The sequence below is a fragment of the Canis lupus genome, chromosome 26 (assembly GCF_048164855.1).
Source record: "Canis lupus baileyi chromosome 26, mCanLup2.hap1, whole genome shotgun sequence".
NCBI lineage: Eukaryota > Metazoa > Chordata > Mammalia > Carnivora > Canidae > Canis > Canis lupus.
The window spans coordinates 32,142,188-32,161,880 of NC_132863.1; the positions used below are offsets into that span (position 1 = coordinate 32,142,188).

General features: G+C 40.8%; 1 protein-coding gene and 1 long non-coding RNA gene across 14 annotated transcripts in view; one reads left to right on the plus strand and one right to left on the minus strand.

Moving 5' to 3' along the window:
• The window catches only part of PTPRT (protein tyrosine phosphatase receptor type T), a 1,036,563-nt gene that overhangs the window by 99,620 nt on the left and 917,250 nt on the right, over window positions 1–19,693 (minus strand). For 9 of the 13 annotated variants that reach the window (XM_072801053.1, XM_072801051.1, XM_072801063.1 and 6 more), the window contains one exon: window positions 3,876–4,066. In XM_072801053.1, the coding sequence (XP_072657154.1) occupies window positions 3,876–4,066 (191 nt within the window). The remainder of the gene's footprint in view (window positions 1–3,875; window positions 4,067–19,693) is intronic. The other 4 variants (XM_072801054.1, XM_072801062.1, XM_072801056.1 and 1 more) reach the window with 1 other exon arrangement.
• Window positions 200–6,638, plus strand: LOC140618477 (uncharacterized). Its single transcript, XR_012018606.1, has 3 exons — window positions 200–472; window positions 3,901–4,318; window positions 5,870–6,638. It is a non-coding gene; the product is annotated as an uncharacterized lncRNA (long non-coding RNA).

A 19,693-nucleotide genomic window follows, 5' to 3' on the forward strand; every position in this document is an offset into this window, starting at 1 on the left:
TCTGCATTCTCTTTTAGAATCTTACAACTGTCCCTCTGTCCATCAAGAGATGGAGTCTAATTCCCCTTCTTTGGAATAGGTAGTTATTACTTGTTTATGACCAATACAAAGAGGTAGCAGTGATGCTTTATGATGTTCAAATCTAGGTCACAAAGGATGATGTACTTTCTACTTTGTTAGCTAAAAGGCTTGCCTTTGAAGCTATGAGCTACCACATAAGAAGTCCAACATCCTGAGGCTACCATGCTGTGAGGAAGCCCAGGCCACTAGAAGAGGCCATGTGTAGGTGTTCCAGCTGGCAATCCTACTGAGATCTGAGTAGACAGCCTGCAGCAATCACTAGATATGAAAGTAAAGATGCTCTCTGATGATTTCAGGCCTGATCTTAGAGCCTTCCATGTCAAGGTTTCAGTTATCGAGGAGCAGAAGCAGACCTGTTGTGCCATGTCCAAATTTCTGATCCACAGAATCAGTGAGCACAATACCTTGGCTGTTTTGTGTCACTAAGATTTGGGATAGTTTGTAACATAGCAAATAGTAGTCTCACTGTTTAACATATTACATTAGTTACTAACATATTACACTAACTGAATTGTTATAAAATAACTTTTTTTATCTGAATTCACAGTTTTAATTTTTTTGTTTTATACTTACACTTTTCACAAGCCATTCCCTCTTATTTGTGAGCATCAAGAATGGTGAAAATGGCCTTCATTCTGTATCAGCATGTTTTATCCTTTTTTTTTTATCCTTTTATTGAAAAACTAGAGAATATTACTGAAGTAGAGAAGGTACACATACTTTATCTACTCTGACATCAGCCTAGGTCTAGGGTGAAGAGCAGTGAACCTCTTCTCTGCAGCTTTTAACAAAATAAGTCTCTATTTATTTTTAAATTTATTTTTATTGATTGATTGTATATTTTTTATTGGAGTTCAATTTGCCAACTTATTTATTTCTTGTTTCTCCTGCTAAAACACAAGCTTCATGAGAGAATGGACCTCTGTCCATTTTGTTCACTATTGTATCCCAAATATTTAGAACATTCCTTGGGAACAGTAAATACTCAGCGAGTATTTATTGAACAAATTTATAAATAATTATAAAGCTAAACCCGAACTTTAGAAGACGTAGCTTTGCTAAAGCTGAGAAGTCTCTTATTTTTTAAAAATATTTATTTATTTGAGAGAAAGAGAGACAGAGAGAGAGATTAAAAAAGAAGAGAGAGAGAATGAGAATATGAGTGGAATGATGGGCATAGGGAGAGGGAGAGAAAATCTCTAGCAGACTCCCCTCTGAGCACAGAGCCCAATGCAGGGCTTGATTCCATGACCCATGAGATCATGACCTGAGATTTCGCAATTTGAAATCAACTTAACTGACTGAGGCACCCAGGCGCCCCTGAGAAGTCAACCTGTACGTCAACTTGTTAAACCCACTCATTTGTATGAAAAAAAGAAAGGAAAGACTAAGCAAGGGTGATAGGCAAGAAAGAGCACATAGCATGTTGGTTTGACAGTGGCCTAGAGGCCCAAGAATCTTATGTCTACAACAGGGCACAGTCTTCAAGCAGGTCTGTGACTTATGTACCCATTCTGTAGATTCCAGACATCCTGGGAGCTTTGATAATCGAAGTAATATCTAGCTAAAGTCTAGGAAAGGGGACAGACACATTGTGGAAAGACCTCATAAAGTAACACTTCCCAATTAACCTCTAATTAATCAGAAAATGTGTCAATTACAAGCTAAACATTCCAGTTAACTGATTAATATAATTTAAACAGATTGAATGCAAGGCTAGTCTACTTAGCGATGTTTCCATGTGGGGTCTAAATGACTGAATGACATGCACCATTTTCTCTTTCACTATTAAGATGGAGCATTTCCATGCCATAAAGTTTGGAAAATGCAAAAAGGCACAAAAATAATTTTAAAAATCAACCCAAATCCTATCACACAAGGATGGATACTTTCAAACAGGCTATCATTCTGGAAGGAAATGCACTGAAGGAGTCAGATATACTTGTATTTTTGTTCTCAAATGTTAGACTGTAGGTTCTTAGAATACTGTTTCTTAGTCTTTGACTATTTGTTCTCCTTTCTCATAAGTGACCTGTATCCCTGGATGCTGGTGGGACCTTAAAACAAATAAGGTCTAATGACAGCTGATGACTTATTAAACCATCATGACACAGAATATGCCTTTACTGACAGCACACTCCGTCCTGACAGTCACTCACCAGTCAGATCTACAGAGATGTGTATAAGCACATGCACGTATACCCTCTTCACACTTTAAGGGGCTGGGACCATTCAACAAAACCCCTGGGAAATAAGGCCTAGGGATGGGAGGTGCTGAGACCATCTCCTTCAATTATCATCCTAATTTCCTCCACGATTTGTAGGTTGATCATATGAAAAATGCTCTTTTACTTAGACCATATTTGAAATTAAATGCAAGTTCTCTTGAGCTGGTAATCACTTACATCCATTGACATAAATGTTTTTGTTCTCATAAATGTGTCCAACATGCCCCTTGCCACTGTGTTTTATATTCTCGTAAAGTTTTAGGACCAGACAGGCCCTAAGCAATCACCTTACCCAAACCCTCCATTCAATTAATAAAGAATTTTAAAACCCAGGTAGCAAAATGATATGCTAATATCACACAGTTTATTGTATTGGAATTTGGTTGTCTGGAGCCCCAACCTAGCACCATTTCATGACCTCACACAGCTTGTGAAATACTGCTTTGTAAGCTCTTTCTCAGAATATAGTCTGAGAGATAAACTTAGTCTGCATTATCAAGAATTCCAAATGTGTAGAGTCTGAGTCAATGCGTTTGCACTGCACACAGTGTAACTGAACCAAGCATATTTGGGGCACATGCTGCATGTGAAAAAAAAACCCACAAAAAACTAGTACATATAACTCAGAGCCTGGCATACAGTAGATGCTAGGAAGATATTTTAGGAAGGAAGGAGGAGAGGGGGAGAGAGAGAGAGAGAGGAAAAGGAGAATCAGAGAAAGAAATGCTTGTTTTCAGAGCTGGCTGCAAGAGGAGGCTTGCAAAAAAAAAAAAAATATTCCTCCTGGGGAGTGAGGTGCTCTTTAGTTCAGGAAAACATCTTAATGAGTTTTTCCTTCTATTTTATTTCACTCTTTGGAAAAGGTGGGCAAGGTCTGAAACAAAACGACAGAGAAAGCTGAGTTGTTCTGCACAACAGTGAGGGGAGTGTAGGAATTCTTTTCTCAGCTGCTGGGAAAAAGAAAAAAAAAAAGGAAAATTTTGAGGACACTACAAAGGACTTTTGGGAAGGAGAGGACAGACATGTGTCTGAAGACCAGAACCTCAGAAGGACTTCTATTTAGCCACTTCCTGTACTTAGCTGCAATTCTTCTATTATTCCCCAAGCCTTAGTAACAACCACTACTTGCAAGTCCTGTGCATTAGAGATGTTCTGGGGAAGGAGAAAAGGGATGAGTAGGGGAAAGAAGGTACAGAGAGAGAGAAGACACCAGAAGTGATAGTGACTTGGCAAGAGTGGGAAGTGTTGAGAACAAAGCAGAAGTAAGATAACGGGGCCAAAGGTGATTACGAGCAAGCAGGTCTCCCAGAAATCACTGGCTGGCCTTTTTTTTTTTTTTTTTTTTTTTTTTTAACAAGTGGATGGGGTTTGAGCCCTCTGTCTTCCTATTACAGGAAGGTATGAATCCAAATTGATTCAGTAGGTATGGGTGGGGACTAAGATGGTGCCTTTCCAACATGCTATCACTGGGGGTGACACTGATGCTGCTGCTGGTCTGGGGACCACAGTTTGCATCACAAGGATTTAGCACCCATAAAACCTCTGCACCACAGGCCAGTCTCTTACCTCATATTCCTCTTTGAACCCGTAGCCTTGGCCTCTCTTCATCTGGGTGATGTGCTGCAGCAGGTCAGCCACTCGGATGGCGGGCTGGAACTGGTCCCGGGGATAACTCATCTCCACAGGGTCACAAGCTCGGTAGGGGTGAGTCTGGATGGTGAGTGTGGGCTGGGACAGCTCCCCACGGCTGCCATCTGCTTCAAAGAAAAGAAGGCAAAACAATGCCTATGAGTTTTGTCCTCTGTCCTCCCTGCCTTCCCCAGGGCTGGGGGAACTAACTCAGGCCTCAAGTAATCAGGAAACTGCAGGACGAACAGACACACACTGCTTCCCTTGCATGGCCGTGGTGGTAGATTTAAAAATCAAAACAACAAACCAATGAACACAATAACCCTTGGTTTGTTTCTATTCCAGGGGTGCATCTCGGTGGAGCCAAGACAAAATTCCAGGTTGGCTGTCATCCTCTGCCTGTCATAGTCCTTGGTCCAGGCTTGACAGGGTACTCTTGGCCAATCATGGCCAAGCCCAGAATAAGTGAGAAGCCAGACAGCTGTTTAGGAGCTAGGATGCCTGGAAATCTAATCATCTCTGGTGCCTGCTCCTGGTCCATTTGCCTACGTCCTTGGGAGGGATGGGAGCCAGTCTTGGACCCCAACAGAGAGCAAGGATCCTGACCCTCTCAGCTGCTCTCTCCTGCTGTGGGCTCTGCCTACTGTCTCCCTCCCCCACCCTGATCCTTGATCTCGTTCCTCGCTGAACCCACCTGGCGGTAAGGAAGTCCAAACCTCTTCCTTTAGTCCTGCCAGCTACTTCTCCCAGACCTGGGGTCCCATATCCCCTCTTCTTTACCAGATCTCTCCTTGATGGAAGATCTATGCTCTCCCTGATAATAATCTCTATACCCACGGAGTTGTTCTAACTGCCCTCTCTAGCATGGCCACCTGGAAACAGACACGTGCTGAGGTCAGATTTGAATTCCCCCATTCCCCTTGGACCAGAACCACCACATTCTTGCCCTACCGACTCCCTGGCAAGTGCGTAGTACTGGTCTTTTGGGCCCAGTTTGTCTTTTTCACAACCACCTAGGCTTGGTTTCACCAACCTCCTCCCAAGGACACGATCTGTGTCCTAGGCCCTCCTGTTGTGGCATGCACTAGATGAGAACTGCTACTTTTGATGTCACTCACCCCAGTGCTTTCAGACAATGCAAGCTACCCAGGCAGACCCCATTAAGCCTTTAGCAGAGGGTGAGGCATATATTCCTTAAGGCTTTAGCATATATTCCTGACTTTCTGCAACCTGTCTTTTCAAAAATTCATGTTTCCTTTAGCTTGTTTGTCGCTTGTGTCACAATAATCCCTCAGACGCTGATTCTATACGTAAAAGTGAAACTTTTTATGTGACAGCAAGAGCAAAACTGTTCTGAGCAGGGAAAGGATTGCCAACAGAAAGGTCTAGAGTGTATAGGTTTACGTACAGGGAACAAGGGCCTAGGTGAGATGTTACCACAGCTTTCTTGACAGCACAGAAGAAAAATACTGCTTACTTCTGGGATTGTAGGTGTCAGGGAGCACATCTTCACTGGCACTGTTTAAATGTAGAGCTTTGCAAATGTGGGGCTGCTTTCCTCCTTCCCCACACGGTAGGGATCAGGAGTCAGATTTATTGAGAACTCACTCTCAATGTGCCAGGGACCGTGGTAGGTGCTGACAATGCACAGATTTCACCCTCAAGGCTTGATAGCCTAGTACGGCAGACAGACAAGAACCATCTGAAGCATGAGAACAGAAGCCAGAGAAGTCAAGCACATTTAGGGAAGAGCAAGGAGACTGGGATGGAGAGAAGGTGGTGAGTGGAAACATGATGGGGCAAAGTTGTAAGAGATGATAGGTGGTAGGTCAAGAAGGCTGTCAATATGAGAGAATCTCCAAGCCAGTGGGAAGCTATTGAAGGGTTTTCATTCCTCTCTTTAATGACACACAATTTTTTTTTTTTTGCAGGTGTCCCAGCTGTTACAGATATAAGGCCCCCTTCCAGTGAATATCACTCCTGTGACAGTGTGGTGGGGTTGGGGATGGAGAAGGAGCACTTGAGTTTGCTTCTCTAGATGCTGCACTTCATAATCCCTAGGAGAGCATGAGCTGGAGTCAGTGCCCGAGCCTTGGGAGTGTCTCCCACCTAAACTACCAGTACACATGGGGACAGATGTCTTCAGAGACCTGGGGTCTCCCAAAGGCCCTGGGGTGTGGACTGCCTGAGAGGCCGGCTCCCTGGTAGAGACAGGCTTCTTGGGAATGGGCACCTGGCAAATTTTGTGAGATGCCAAGTGTTAACCCAAACCAATATGGATATTTTCCCTAAACACATTGCTAGACAGACTGTAAACTTGGTGTCAGCAAAACCAACACTGGAATGGAAAACAAATGCATTTGAAATTTAACAACTTGTATTGCTGGAACATTTGTAATAATGTCAATGCCGGTGCTAATGATGCTATGAAGACTCAGAACCAAGGGGCTTTCAAGGTTTATTAATTCAACTAGTTGGACTCCCTTTTCCAATGTATCTTACCTCACCTATTCCCTTATTAACCTCTGATAATGCAGAAGTGATGCCTTTTATCACACCCCATTTCACCAGACGCACTATACTTAATTTCCCATCATTAGGTTTAATGAAAACCCAATTTCACAACTCACTTCTCTCAGGAACCTACAAGTAATGCTACGTTTTTATCAGCCCCAATTAAAAAACGTTATGATGTTCCTATTCGAGAGGGAGCCTTAAAACTAATGTGCGATTCGGCAGCTAATTCAACAAGGGTGCTAGAATTCACATGCTGCTCATAAAATGTAACTCAAACCAGCTGGCCCAGGGAGAGAGCACTGCTCATTTTTCTCCTCACCAGACCCTTAATTTTCATGCCATTTCAACTTCTCACGTATGGGTCTTGCATGTTTATCTATCACATAATCATATTTTGGATTTCTTCTACATTTTTATTTTTTTTAAGATTTTATTTATTTATTCATGACACACACACACACACACAGAGACAGAGACAGAGACAGAGACAGAGACAGAGACACAGAGAAGCAGGCTCCATGCAGGGAGCCCGACGTGGGACTTGATCCCTGGTCTCCAGGATCACGCTCTGGGCTGAAGGTGGCGCTAAACTGCTGAGCCACCCAGGCTGCCCCATTTTTATTTTTAAAGATTTTATTTATTTATTCATGAGAGACACACAGAGAGAGGCAGAGACATATGCAGAGAGAGAAGCAGGCTCCCTGTGGGGAGTCTGACATGGGACTTGGTCCCAGGATCCTGGGATCACAACTCTAGCCAAAGTCAGACACTCAACCACTGAGCCACCCAAGTGCCCCCTCTTCTACGCTTTTTCTATAGCTGTTGTCTAAAGCCTATGAATTACCCTGCAATTTCTGTGGCTTCCTGTGAAGGGCTTGTGGCTGATGTGTGAGATCTCGGGTCACCACTGTCCCTCTACTGGTTCCCCTTCCTTCTGGCCTTGACCTTTCTAATTTTTTTTTAATCCTCCTGCTACCAGCCATTATAGATCTCCCTGTAGCTCCAGCCACATATTTCCTCTTTTTAAAAAAGATTTTTAATTTATTTATTCATGAGAGACACACAGAGAGAGGCAGAGACATAGGCAGAGGGGAGAAGCAGGCTCCCTGTGGGGAGCCCGATGTGGGACTTGATTCCAGGACCCCAGGATCACACCCTGAGCTGAAAGCAGAAGCTCAACTGCTGAGCTGCCCAGGTGTCCCTCCAGCCACGTATTTCTAATTACTTGCTAGGAATTGCCACTCCAACTGGTTAACAAATATTTACTGAGTACTGATGTTGTGCAAAGCACAGTGTTAGATACTATATACATACAGGAGGGTGGAGGAAAGTGTGTTCAGAGAGAGATAAGCATGCCACAGCTGTTGCAGGAGAGAAGTGATAAGATGTGCATAAACAAATCTAACAAAGGTGGGAAGGGACAGGTACCCAGGAGATGGGAGGGTGATATGTTGTGGAGCTGGGCACCCCAGAAATGTTTCTCAGGCTTTAGGCACTCGCACCCCACCTCTGTGATTTTTGCCATAACTATGTACAACCTGTATCAGCTCTAATAGAACTTCCCATGATGATGGAAATGGTCCATATCTGTGCCGTGCAATATGGTAGCTACTAACCACAGGTGGTTCCTGGGCATGTGAAATGTGGCTAATGTGACCACCTTGTGAACTGAATTTTAAGTTCTGTTTAATTTTAATTAATTTCAGCTTAAATATCCGCATCTGGCTTATGGCTACTGTATTAGGCAGCATAGATTTAGGGAAAGAAGAAGGGAAAGAGAGAACACTCAAGTCACATAATAGGGCAGAGAGGTCCATGGAAATGTAATGCAAGCCACATAAGTAATTTAAAAATCTCTTATAGCAACATTAAATAAGATAAAAGGAATGTGAGATTAATTTCAATAACATATTTTATTTGACCTAATACAGAAAATAGTATTACAACATAAGCAACATTAAAAAAGGTAAAAGGAATAAATTAATTTCAGTAATACATTTTATTTGACCTCATACACAAATTGCTATTTCAACATAGAGTCAGTATAAAGTTATTAATGATATATTTTACACTTTTTATTCATACTAACTCTTTGAAATGCAATGTGCATTTTGCACTTATTTCAGTGTAGTCTTATTTTAATTCAGATTAGCCATATTTCCAGTGTTCAATACCAACAGGTGATTGGTGGACAGTGCAGGTGGACATAGACTTATTCAGAGCCAAGTCGAGTTCTAAAGAGAACTGATTTAGAGCTAGAGTGAACTTCAAATACACTGATCTAGTATAAGGCCACTTTAGCACAGCACTGCCCAAAAGGACATTTTGCAATGATGGAAATGTTTTATGTTTGGACTATTCAAAATGGTAGCCGCTAGCCACTCATGGCTAATGAGCAACTGAAATGTGGCTTGTCTACTAAGGAAATGAGTTTTTACTTTACCTTAATTTTAAGTTTAAATTGCCAATGTGTGGTCAGTAGCAACTGTACTGAATAGTGCACATTTATGTAATTATGCCTTAAATTTTTAAAAAATCAACCTTCCACATTTTTAAACTATTTCATTTTGAATGATAATAAAGCCTAAAACCACAGGTGCAATATGCCAGTTTTCTTTTCATGCTCACTAAAGTGTTTACCTATTTCAGAAATGGCCTGATCATATCCCATGAGAGGAGCACGATCCACACCCCGAAAAATGCTATGAGTCTGGGCCCCAAAATCAGGCAGCATTTGTATTTTTAATCAACCAGTTATGGGCTATGTGATCTTGGCCAAGTGACTACAATTTCTGAGCTCAGTGTCTTCATCTGTAACACAGGGAAGGTAGGGGTGAGGATTTGAGGAGAGACCACCAGCAAGTTTGCAGACAATGCCTTGGCTTCTGTTAAGCACCGAGGAAGCATTAGCCACTCTGAAGTTGTACAAGCTGTGCTGCTCGGCACAAGAGAATCACAGATCAGTGGTGGCATCTGGGTAGTCTTCTAGGGCTTCTCTCTTCTTTCCTTCATGACATGCTCCATGGCCATTTAAATATTTTACTCCATGCCTGCTGCTACTGCCTTAGTTTGAGTCCCCATGACTCAACTATTCCTTTAGGTTCCTCATGGGTCTTTCTGCCTTCACAGTTCTTTTTACACAGCTTGATCAAGTCATTCATCTTAACAGAAGCCTCCACAGAGTCCAGAAAGAACTTCTTCACTAGCCAACCAAATTCCTATAGTTTCTATTTCTTATTTCATCTTTCATAATTCCTCTCAATCTACGTGCCCATTATGGCAGGAGAGCATGAAGAGTGGAGGGGAAAATACTTGGAGACTGCTTGCTGAGAGGGAAGAGTCTGAGTGTGGAAAGTTTGAGGTGGGGACGAGGCTGGCTCACCCACTCAGCATGGAGACGTGATTAGCACAAGCACAGTGGGTGCTGTGGCAACAGCAGGTGTCAGAGACAAAACACAGAATGTGAAGATAAAATCTGGCTTTGAAATATGAACCCCACAACTTTCTAGCTATGGGACATCAGATAATGTTACTAGGATCTTTATTTGTTATTGGCATTCGAGATGGCGATGACCATCATCGACATCTAAGAAGGTCATTGCAACCATGAAATGGGATCCATTGGAAGAAGCTCAAGGTGGCACCTGACTGGCAGTCAATGCCTCATCCCTGCCATTCCTCCCAAATATAAATAAAGCCTCAAGAAAACAGACTTATAATAGCATTGAAATCTAAGCCTGTGAACTCAGCTAGCATCAGAATTGGGGAGGAATATCCATTAATCGTGTCAGCATCACACTGCCTATGTGCATAAAGATGAAGAGTTCATGTTGTCAAAATTTCTTAAAAATCTCTGAAATTGTATAAAATCAACTTTCACTTGATTCAACATAGGGTAATTTTCCCTCTAGAATTGAAAGAGATTGCAATTTTTTGGTGAAGCCTCAGATGAGGTAGTTGGCTTGAGTTCAGGAGCTATGTTGTAGGAAAAGTTTATTCTGTATTTCCAAATTCTGGACTTCCACTAGGAGAAGTATACAGATTTGTGACCCCTGAGACACAGTAGAGCCACACCCCATCCCATATCCACTCAGGATGTGCTCTCACTCAATGGAATAGTAGATGAATTAACATTCTCTTCAAATGTGAACCTCACAAACAGTCAGTACCCTTCCAGGCCTGGCATCTGGCAACCACTGCTCTGCTTTCTGTTGCAACAGTTGCTTTTTCTGGAATGCCATGTATATGCAATTATACAGTATGCAGTGTTTTGTGACTGTGTTTTTTCACTTAGCAGGATGCTTTTGAGGTTCTTCTATGTTGTTAAATGTAGCACTCATCTCTTCCAATTGCTGCACATCCTTACCAACGCTTGTTTGGTAAGGTTTTGTTAATTTTAGGTAAGTTTTACCAATTTTAGGCATTCTAGTGGTTGTATGGTAGGATCTCATTGTCACTTAAATTTGTATAGTTTTAAGTACCTATTTGACATTGGTTTTCCTTCTTTGGGTGAGGTGTCTGTTCAAATCTTCCGCCCATTTTTAAAAATTGGGTTATCTTATTGAGTTGTAATCTGGATACAAGCCCTTTATCATATACATGTTTTGGAAATCCTTATTCCCAGTCTGAGCCTTGCCTTTTTACTTACTTAATAGTGTCTTTTGACAAGCAAAAGTTTTAATTTTGATCAGGTCAAATTTATCAATTATCTTATTTTATGGTTTGTTATTATTGTTTTCATCTTGTCCAAGAAATCTTTGCCTAACTCAAGGCCACAAATATTTTCTTCTATGTTCTCTTTTACTTTCTCTTTCTTAACCCTGACCAAATGCACAGGGTCGAACTTGCAAAACTAATAGGTAGTACAATGCTGCCCCCACTGTGCCACATTTTACAGAGCTGAAATGGACATTGTATAATTGGCAACTGACACCAATAAGCTTTGTTACTTGAAGTAAAACACTTGCCTGAAGGATAGAAAAGAAACGCTTTATTTACCTTTTTCTAATTTCCTTTTCTGGGCTCTTGAGAGTCAAAGACTTAGCAACCAAATAAGGGGGCGGTGCTGGCATCTCTGAGCCCTTTCTCCCCCTCAACTGTTTCCACGGGGGTCTCTGACATGGCAAAAACAAAAGAAGGTGGATAAAGACCTTTATGCCCCAGAAAGCAGATTCACTCTTAGGAAAAATGTTGGGATAGAAGCAGTCATGGGGAAGGTGACTTCTGGATTCACTTGCTCCTTCTCACAAAGAGATCAATCCTCTCCTTTGTGGGGAGAACATGAATTCCTTCCTCCACAGCACTCACATATGATGGAGGGATGGTGTCAGACACTCTGTAGAGGGATGGGGGCTCCGAATATCCATTACTCCTCCTGCACAAGCCACAAGAAAAGGGTTCCCAGCAGCAGGGCAGGGAGGGCAATGAGAATCAGTCTGTTCTGTTTACAGAAAACATCAGTCCTGGAGAGATCCCTCCTCCTTTTTTAGAGGTAAATAAATAGAAACAAAACCACACGGTCTTAGAAGAACCTGCCATATTAAAATTAAGAGGAATAGCATTCTGAAGGCTGAGAAAAATATAATTTTCAAGAGAAAAAAAGCAGCTAGTGTTGACTATTTACCTAAGCACCATCCCTTACATTCTTCCTTTCTGGCAGAGTCCTTACAATAGTTTAGGTGTCTACACATTTTCCACATGACTCAGGTGGATGACCCTAATCCTAGATTTAGGCGCAAATTCTGATTTCCTTAAGCCAATCAGTTGCTCTTATCCTCTGTCAATTTTTCAAAACTTTTTAATGAGACAGGAGAGGATTTCTATTAAGGGGCTTCTAGGAAATGTTTCCTTACTTCTAAGAAAGCTATTCCAGCATCCCTCCTCTTCCACTGGACATTGCACCATTTGTAGGTTTGATGCTTGGAACTGCTAAAGCAATTCTGTATCCATGAGGACAGCCAAGCTGTAGGTAATGCCAACATGACATGGGAAAGAGAGGAGCTTAACAGGACTTTTTGGGTGTCTTATCCAACCCTGGAGTCTGCTCTAACTCTTGACTTCTAGTTCTGCAAGGTAACACATGAATTTATTGTTTAAGCCAATGTGTTTTTTTTCCCATCACTGGTATATAACCTACACAGCAGAAAACAGAAGTGCATTTTGGATTGTATACATTTTTGTTGGAAACAAAAATCAAGAACACAGAGAAGAATAAAGGAAAAAAGATTAATGAGAACAGATTTGTCAAAATGTGGGTTGAGAAGCAACTAGAAAAAATTTGCTGGGTGAGGCAAGGGAGGATTGTAAGCAGACCAAAAGGCAATAAGCATTATTAAAGTGGACACCAGAGTCTGTAATCTGAGAATAAGCAACAGGCGGAGACCTTAAAGGTGAACCTGCAGGTTCTAAGAATCTAAGAACCAGGAGACCTCCGTGTCCTGCGTACCTGTCTGCTCACGTGTCTAGGCACCATTTTCAGAGAACAGAAAACAGACTCAGAAAAGACAGTTAACGGGCATTACTATAGAAGAGAATAGCATAAGTGACACAGAAGCAATAACAAAGGATATTTGTAAAAACAGCTCTTTGGCAGAATAAAAACCTCAATCCTCAAATGTAAAAAGTTCTCTGTGTACAACTTACAAACAGAACAAATCTCCTGATGCTTCTGCTTAAATACTGTGGGTGAAGAAGCACTTAGATAAAAATCTAGGCTGGAAAAAACTAGTTATCTATAAAGGAAAAGAGACAATGCTAACCCTATTTTCTGTTGCCCAAATTTAAATGCCAGAAGAACATTTTTGAGGGAAAAAGGCTGTGACTCCCAAATCATACACAGGTAGCAGTTATTTTTTTTTATTTGTGAGGCTCCAGAAAGACATTCCCCACTATACAAAGATTCAGAAGTTGTACCTGCCTTCTTTTCCAGAGACTTGGGGAGATGGATAAGGGGGGAAAAATAAAAAGTAAAAACCTTGAGAGACTGGAGGAAATCACATTATAATTGATTTGTTCAATACCAAAGTCGGCTAAACATAGATAGGAGTAGAGAAATCAAAACAAATATGAATAAAAATAATGAACTATATAAAAAAGAATTCTTAAAGAGAACATATGTAAAAAAGCGTAATATTAAAAATTCTTGGCTTCGGTCTAAGATTTACCAACAAAAAGGAGCGGATGACTGATAATTCACCAAAAATAAAAAGCATAACAAGTCCTTTGTCTTTCACACATAGATAGTCGACATAAAATTTTAGTCTTGATCTTAGTTCAAGGATCTAATTTCAAGCATGGATGTGCATATCTAAGTGTGTGTGTGGATTTGTGTGCTTGTGTGCGTAAACTGAAGGTATCAATTAGTAGAATAAAAACAAGAGTGGACAGCTTTCAAACAGAGTCAAAAACAAAACAAACCCTTGTCTTCTACCACACGTGGGTCTGGAGATCCACAGTGAGGCTACTTGTGTGATAATACAACTGCAAACATAGAAACCAACATACAAAACCACCTGTCCTGACAAGCAAGTGAGAAACCACCCTATGGAGATATTTTCGTAATCCAAGACACATGGATTCCCCCAGAACCAAACCGCTTCCACTAACGATGATCTCATAGTGGGAAAATAAAACATAAAGAAAGACAAGCCACAGGAGGAAGCTCGTCCCTGTGAGGGAGAGGTGACAGACGTGGTACAGAGAAATATGCCTCCCAAGAACTGAAAATAGTACAATCCAAGAGGCCATAAAATAAATATATTTAAATTGATTAAAGAGAAAATAGGAGGACTCTGAACCACAGAAATGATGTAGCACATCATGGAAGAAGGATGAGCAGATTTGAAAAGTATGAACTTCACTTCGAGAGATGAAAAATATAGTCACTGAAAGTAGAAAATAAGTAAATAAATATATGAACAAAAAAATATATGAACAGATGTTAATGGAACACAATGGAACATACAGAGAGGCTGAAGAAAAGCAAAAGCTGGCTCTTTCCTTCAAAAACGTCAATAAATTAGACAACCTTCTGCAAAAAATGATTAAGAAAATAAAGATACAAATAAGCCACTTTGCAATTGCTAGAAATTGGTAGAACACTTTTTTGCCTGCTGGATTGGCGAGTGAGTAAATGCCTGGGAAAACGATAAAACTCATCTGAAGATGCTGATGGATGTGACCAGGGCCAGAAGTTACACATCAGCCCATCACCAGAGCACCAGCCTTTTTTTTTTTTTTAAACAAGAGGTTTTATATCTTGAGATAATTGTAGGTTCACATGCAGTCATGAGAAATAATGTAGAGAAGTCCCTTATACCTTTCACGTGGTTTTCCCTAGTGTTAACATTTTGTAGAACCACAGAACCACATCACAATCAGACAACTGACACGGATGCAGTCCACTGACCTATTCAGATTCCACCAGTTTTCCATGCACTTGTGCACATGCACAAGTGTGTTTACTTTAATCAGTTTTATCACATTCATAGATTCCTGTAATTACTACCACTGCCAAAATGCAGAAGCAGTTTCAGCAAAAGGATCCTTCATATAAGGAAACACTAGCCTCTCTTTTCTCTAGGCTGAGGGCTGGTTACTGGACCCTGGGTGACTTTCCCCATAATGAAAAGAAGTATCTCTCAATGAAACTCTGAAGTCTCCATGAGCCCTACAAACTAGGGCCCCATCTTTCCTGATGCTCCAATAACCCACAGGGCTACCCCAGTGGCTGTGCATGTTGTGCACTGCTCAAAGTTAGAGTGTGCTATTCATGCAATAACCTTGCTCTTGTGCCCCATACCCTGTTAATTAAAAGTCATCAATCTTTTCCTGTTTCTGTGACTAGTGGTTGGGTTCACTGTGTTCATTTTTTGGAAATCATACAGTGGAAAGGGTCACCTGTGTGGTCTATAGAGAAAGGAGTAAGTGAATTCTTATCTCTGGGCTTAGTGTCCACATGGGCCAGAGTTAGGAAGGGAGATCTCTGTTCAGAGTTTCTTCTGTGGGTCAGAAGATTGGATCTGTGATGAGTTTTGTGCACGTACGTGTGTGTGTGTGTGTTTGTGTGTGTGTGTGTGTGTGTGTGTAGGTCCATGTGCATGCATGTGCATGCATGTGCATGGCCTGGCCTCTACTCAAATCAGAGCGAAATGGCTTTATATTTCTGTTTCATGAGATAAACTTCTAGGTATGTCTATTTTTGAAGAAAGGATTTCACAATTTAAAAAAACTGAAAACCATTTTTTTGGTTACAGTTTCAAGAAAATCAGTGGGGAAACAAGACAGCAAAGGTGCTGATAGCAGCATCCCACCATATAGGTTTTTTAAACTGAATTCGATAGAAACAAAAATGCAGATCACTGGGTATGTGAGAAGCAACATGTCTGCAGCAACAACAGGATGCTTTTGGGTCTTGACTATTTAGTGGCCAAACTAGGAAGTGAGAGCGGAATCTGAAAGTCCTAGAAACATACTGTTGAAGCACAAAGAAGAAGGAATAGAATCCTGGACTTTCAAAATATTTTAGCTTTTGGGAACCCAAGTCCTTTCCTGCAACATCTATGTCTAGTGTTTAATTATTCTATATTCTTCATTTATTTGTACTTTCAGAAACACTGATGTTTTAAAGTAATGGATTACCTAAACTTTGACTAGTAGAAAAATACCCCATAAACAGACAATGTGATAGGTATCTAAACAATTTTATAAACTGATGATAAAGTGTGGTAGAAAAACTGGCTGGGAAGGAATGGATTTCTGAGGGGTGTATTACTTATCAGATAAGAATGGCATGCATAAAAGCAAAAAAAAATGAGGTCACTTAATTTTAGATCAATATTATTGTGAAGTTCTTTAATATTATCAGCAAGAAGTTCCGTACACAGCTCTGCATGTTAATGTACATAGTATATTCAAAAGAACTTCCAAGAACATGTTTGATCAGTTACTTGAAGTAGAAATAATAAAGAAAAGTGAACTGCATAGTTTTGATATTCTTGCCAACATGAAAAGGAGTGACATTGGGATGGCTTTGGAAAGGAGTTTGAAAGAGGGAAAGACAGATTGTATGAGGAAGGATGTGAGTTATACATAGAAGGACTGAACTGCAAGCACAAGAACCTTCAGGTGGCCTCTGTATGTCATTTCTGTGTTTGGCAGAGCGACAACAAGCATAAATAAAAATAAATAAAACTGGGTATTGGTAGACCCATGTTGGATCACCTGGCCTCACCCCCAAACTATCACTTAAAGGAAAATCTGGGCTACAGATGATGAACTTATCCTCAAAGTACACATGAGTTGGTTGGGATTGCTAGCAACTGGGGCAGTCTTCTATTTTGAAAGTTCTGGAGTGGTTGAGGAATCTTATATAATGAGGGAAGAATGATTCCAAATAGAAAGGCCAAGGCACTGCCATCAGTTCCTGAAGACAGCAAAGTGGTGAAAAGTATATATACTTTGACATACATACACCTGAGTGGGACTCCTGACACCACCACTTACTGGCTGTGTGACTTTGGGCAAGTTACTTAACTTCTCTGAACCACAGTTTCTGTTAAAGTTTTCTGGCCAGTATCACTGAAAAGTGAAGACAGAAAGGGGGAAAACTAAACACTGTGATTTATAATTGTTAGAAATGCAACATATCTGAGGTCAACACAACAGAAGAAGGGATGGACATGGCCAGGGGCCTCATATATGCTACCCTTCTCTTTCTTCATAACATCTCAAACAGTGTCTTCTCATCTCCCTGAATCCCTTCTTGTTTCTCCATGTTCTGTCCTCTACAATGAGGCATGATAATTTTTCAGAAGTCTAAAGCTGAACATGTACCTCTCTGCTGAAGCCATAGTAATGGCTGCCCACTCTCCTTCAGCAACATTCCTGATCAGTAATATGGCTTCAAGGCTCTGACTGGTCTAGTTTCTGCCTCTCTCACCTGCCTCACTTAGTGTCTCTCTGCCCTGTGTTTACTAGATTGCAGCCATGCAAGTTCTTGTCTACCTGAGAATTAGTACATGATGTGTTATACTCCTAGAATATTAATCTTCTTGAACCTTTCAAGGTCAAGTGGACTCCTATTCATCCTTTAGAACTCAGCTCAAAAGCCACTTCCTCTTATAGAATAGACAAACTGATCACGGGAGGAAAAAATATCAGAATTGTGGTCACCTATTGGGTGGAGTGGGGGCAGGGTTTGACTGAGAATGAGCATGAGAGGACTTCCTGGCCTCCCTTTATAGTATTAGGGCTTGGGTTGCACAAGTGTATGCAATTGTTGAACTCATGGAATCGAAAGCTTAGGATATATGTATTTCTTTATATGTAAATTTTGCCTCAAAAGAAAAAAAAATAGATCTCTGAGCCTGCATTATTGATATGCACGGTGCAGTATTTGGGGAATGGGAAATGTATGAATGTCTGAAATTTCCTTTGCAATGCATAAAAATTCAAGACAGATTGAGGGATGGATTGATGGGAAATAGGTGATAAAGTACGTGTGGTAAAATATTAATAGTAAAATTTAGGTGGTGAGTAGCAAATGGGTGTTTACTAAAAAACAAGTCTGTTAACTTTTATGAATGCTTGAGGATATCAAGGAAAACATTCCTGTCTGCTCCCCTCCCCATCTGAGAGTATCATGTTAGATCCTAACAATAACTTCATGAATCACAGTGTATCTTCCTGGACACAGCTGTCATCTCCATCAATTACAAGAGTGGTTGAATAATTAATAGTGAAATTATTTAATATCTAATATCCCTTCTCTAGACTGTAAGCTCCACAAAGGCAGGTGCCACATCTCTGTTGTTTACCTCTGCATCTCGAAGATCTAGTGGTTGCTCAGTAAATACTTGTTTGGTAAGTACACCAACCTCTCTAAAATACATCCTCCATCTTCCTGATAGATATAATGTCTGTTTTCAAGCTTCATCTCTCATGTCTTTTTATTACTATGGTGAGGCTAGCAAGACAGTCATTTCCTGCCTCAGTTCCATCAGCCTTGATGGGGTTAGGGAACAAGAAGCCACATGTTTTCCAAATGCATCTGTTCCCCAGACAGGATTCTGGTGATTTTAGTTATACCCAGATCCAACATGCTTCTTTCATATTGAAGATAGCCAACTTCTCTATAACTTCAGCTTGGGCTGGACATGACCTGGGGTTTCTCATTGTCACCAGGGCTGTGCTCATACTAAAAAAGATCAGCCCAGCATTTTTTTGTTGTGTATGTATCACTACAACCAAGACCCCCATCCTCAAAGGAAGATGTGTGATGGGAGGAAAAAACCTCAAGTATGCCTGATACCGAAAACATGGCTTATTTTTTCTCTCTCATTCATCAAAATCGTAATAAGACAAAGGTATGCAAAAGAGTTGCAGTGTAATACTTAGCTAAACTAGAAAAACTCAATTTTGACAGGTTTTACAATCTTCAGGCTGACAGGTGACTTTGTCTTTCATTGATGTGTAAGAAAGAGAAAATGAAATGACTAAACTTGTCTGGGAGAGGAAATTTAAATGTGCAACAGCTGTTTGAAATGAGTTTACCATTGTACTGGGTAGATAGCAGTCTGCTTTCTCCATTTCAAACTATGCCTTGGATATGTAAGCAGTTTGTGGATATCATAAACCACTAAGACAACAGAGCATTAACATAATGAGAATAGCAGTTTTGGAGTTATAAGACCTGAGTTTTCATCCTGGTTTTGCCATCAAATTGTCTAGCACAATTATTTTCCCTTTGTGGATCTTTTAAAAAAATAATTAATTAATTAATTAATTTTTAGAGAGAGAGAGAGTGAGTGAGTACATGTGGGGGAAGGGGCAGAGGGGGAAGGACAGTGAGAGAGAGAGAGAGAGAGAGAGAGAGAGAGAGTCTCAGGTAGGCTCTGTGCTGAGTGCAGAACTGACATGGGCTCAATCCCATGATCCTGAGATCATGACCCTAGCTGAAACCAGGAGTTGTACACTTAACCAAATGAGCCACCCAGGTACCCCATCTTTGTGGATTTTATCTTTAAAATTAGCAAGTTGGATTAACTCATTGCTTCTCAAACTTTAAGGTATATGATCTAGCGATAGTTTAAAATGCAGATTCTGAATCAGAGGGCCTGGAACATGGCCTGAGAGTCTGCACTTGTAAAGGAGTTCCCAGGTTATACTGATACTGCTGGTCCATGGATCTGTACTATGAGTAGCAATGATCTCTCTAAGGGAATTTTCAGTTAAATACA